Source organism: Nestor notabilis, unplaced genomic scaffold, assembly GCF_000696875.1.
Source record: "Nestor notabilis isolate BGI_N333 unplaced genomic scaffold, ASM69687v1 scaffold27688, whole genome shotgun sequence".
Lineage (NCBI taxonomy): Eukaryota > Metazoa > Chordata > Aves > Psittaciformes > Psittacidae > Nestor > Nestor notabilis.
Window position 1 is genome coordinate 829 of NW_009939109.1, and position 506 is coordinate 1334.

The 506-nt window shown below is 65.8% G+C and overlaps 1 protein-coding gene across 1 annotated transcript in view; it reads right to left on the minus strand.

The window, feature by feature from the left end:
- Window positions 1-178, minus strand: part of LOC104409736 (tumor necrosis factor receptor superfamily member 16-like) — a gene marked incomplete at both ends in the record, with an annotated part of 366 nt that extends 188 nt beyond the window's left edge. Inside the window, one exon of the mRNA XM_010019692.1 lies at window positions 28-178. Within this exon, the coding sequence (XP_010017994.1) occupies window positions 28-178 (151 nt within the window). The remainder of the gene's footprint in view (window positions 1-27) is intronic.
- Window positions 179-506: the final 328 nt, after the last annotated feature.

Genomic DNA, 506 nt, shown 5'->3' on the forward strand with positions numbered 1-506 from the left:
TTTGCCTCGTTTCCCCCCCAGCCCTACCTCTTGAAGGCCACGTAGGCCAGGAGTCCCACCACCACAGCGGCCAGGAGGGAGCAGTACACAGGGATGATGTCCTCGCCGCTGGCCTCGGGTGGTGGTAACACAAGCTCAGGGGTGGCAGGTGAGGGGTCTTCTGTCACCAGCTCCTCATCTGTGGGGTTGGGATGGAGATCCCCCCAAAAGGTCAGGGGAGCTCTGTCTGCCCAACCGCTGCCTCAGTTTCCCCTTGCAGAGGAACCAGCACCCACAGGGGGGTGGTGTTGCCTGGACAGGGGCTGTCCGGTGGGACACACACACAGAGGACAGGCGGGTGTCCTTGGGTGCCACTCACGGGTGCAGAGGGTGTCGCGGGCAGGGGTGCAGGGCCTTGCGGGCAGCAACGGGCAGGGGGTGCAGGGCAGGCAGGGCTCCTCCGCGCTGCTCACCGCAGAGAAGGTCCGGTCTGTGGTGGGGAAAAGGTACGGGTGGGTGCTGGGGTG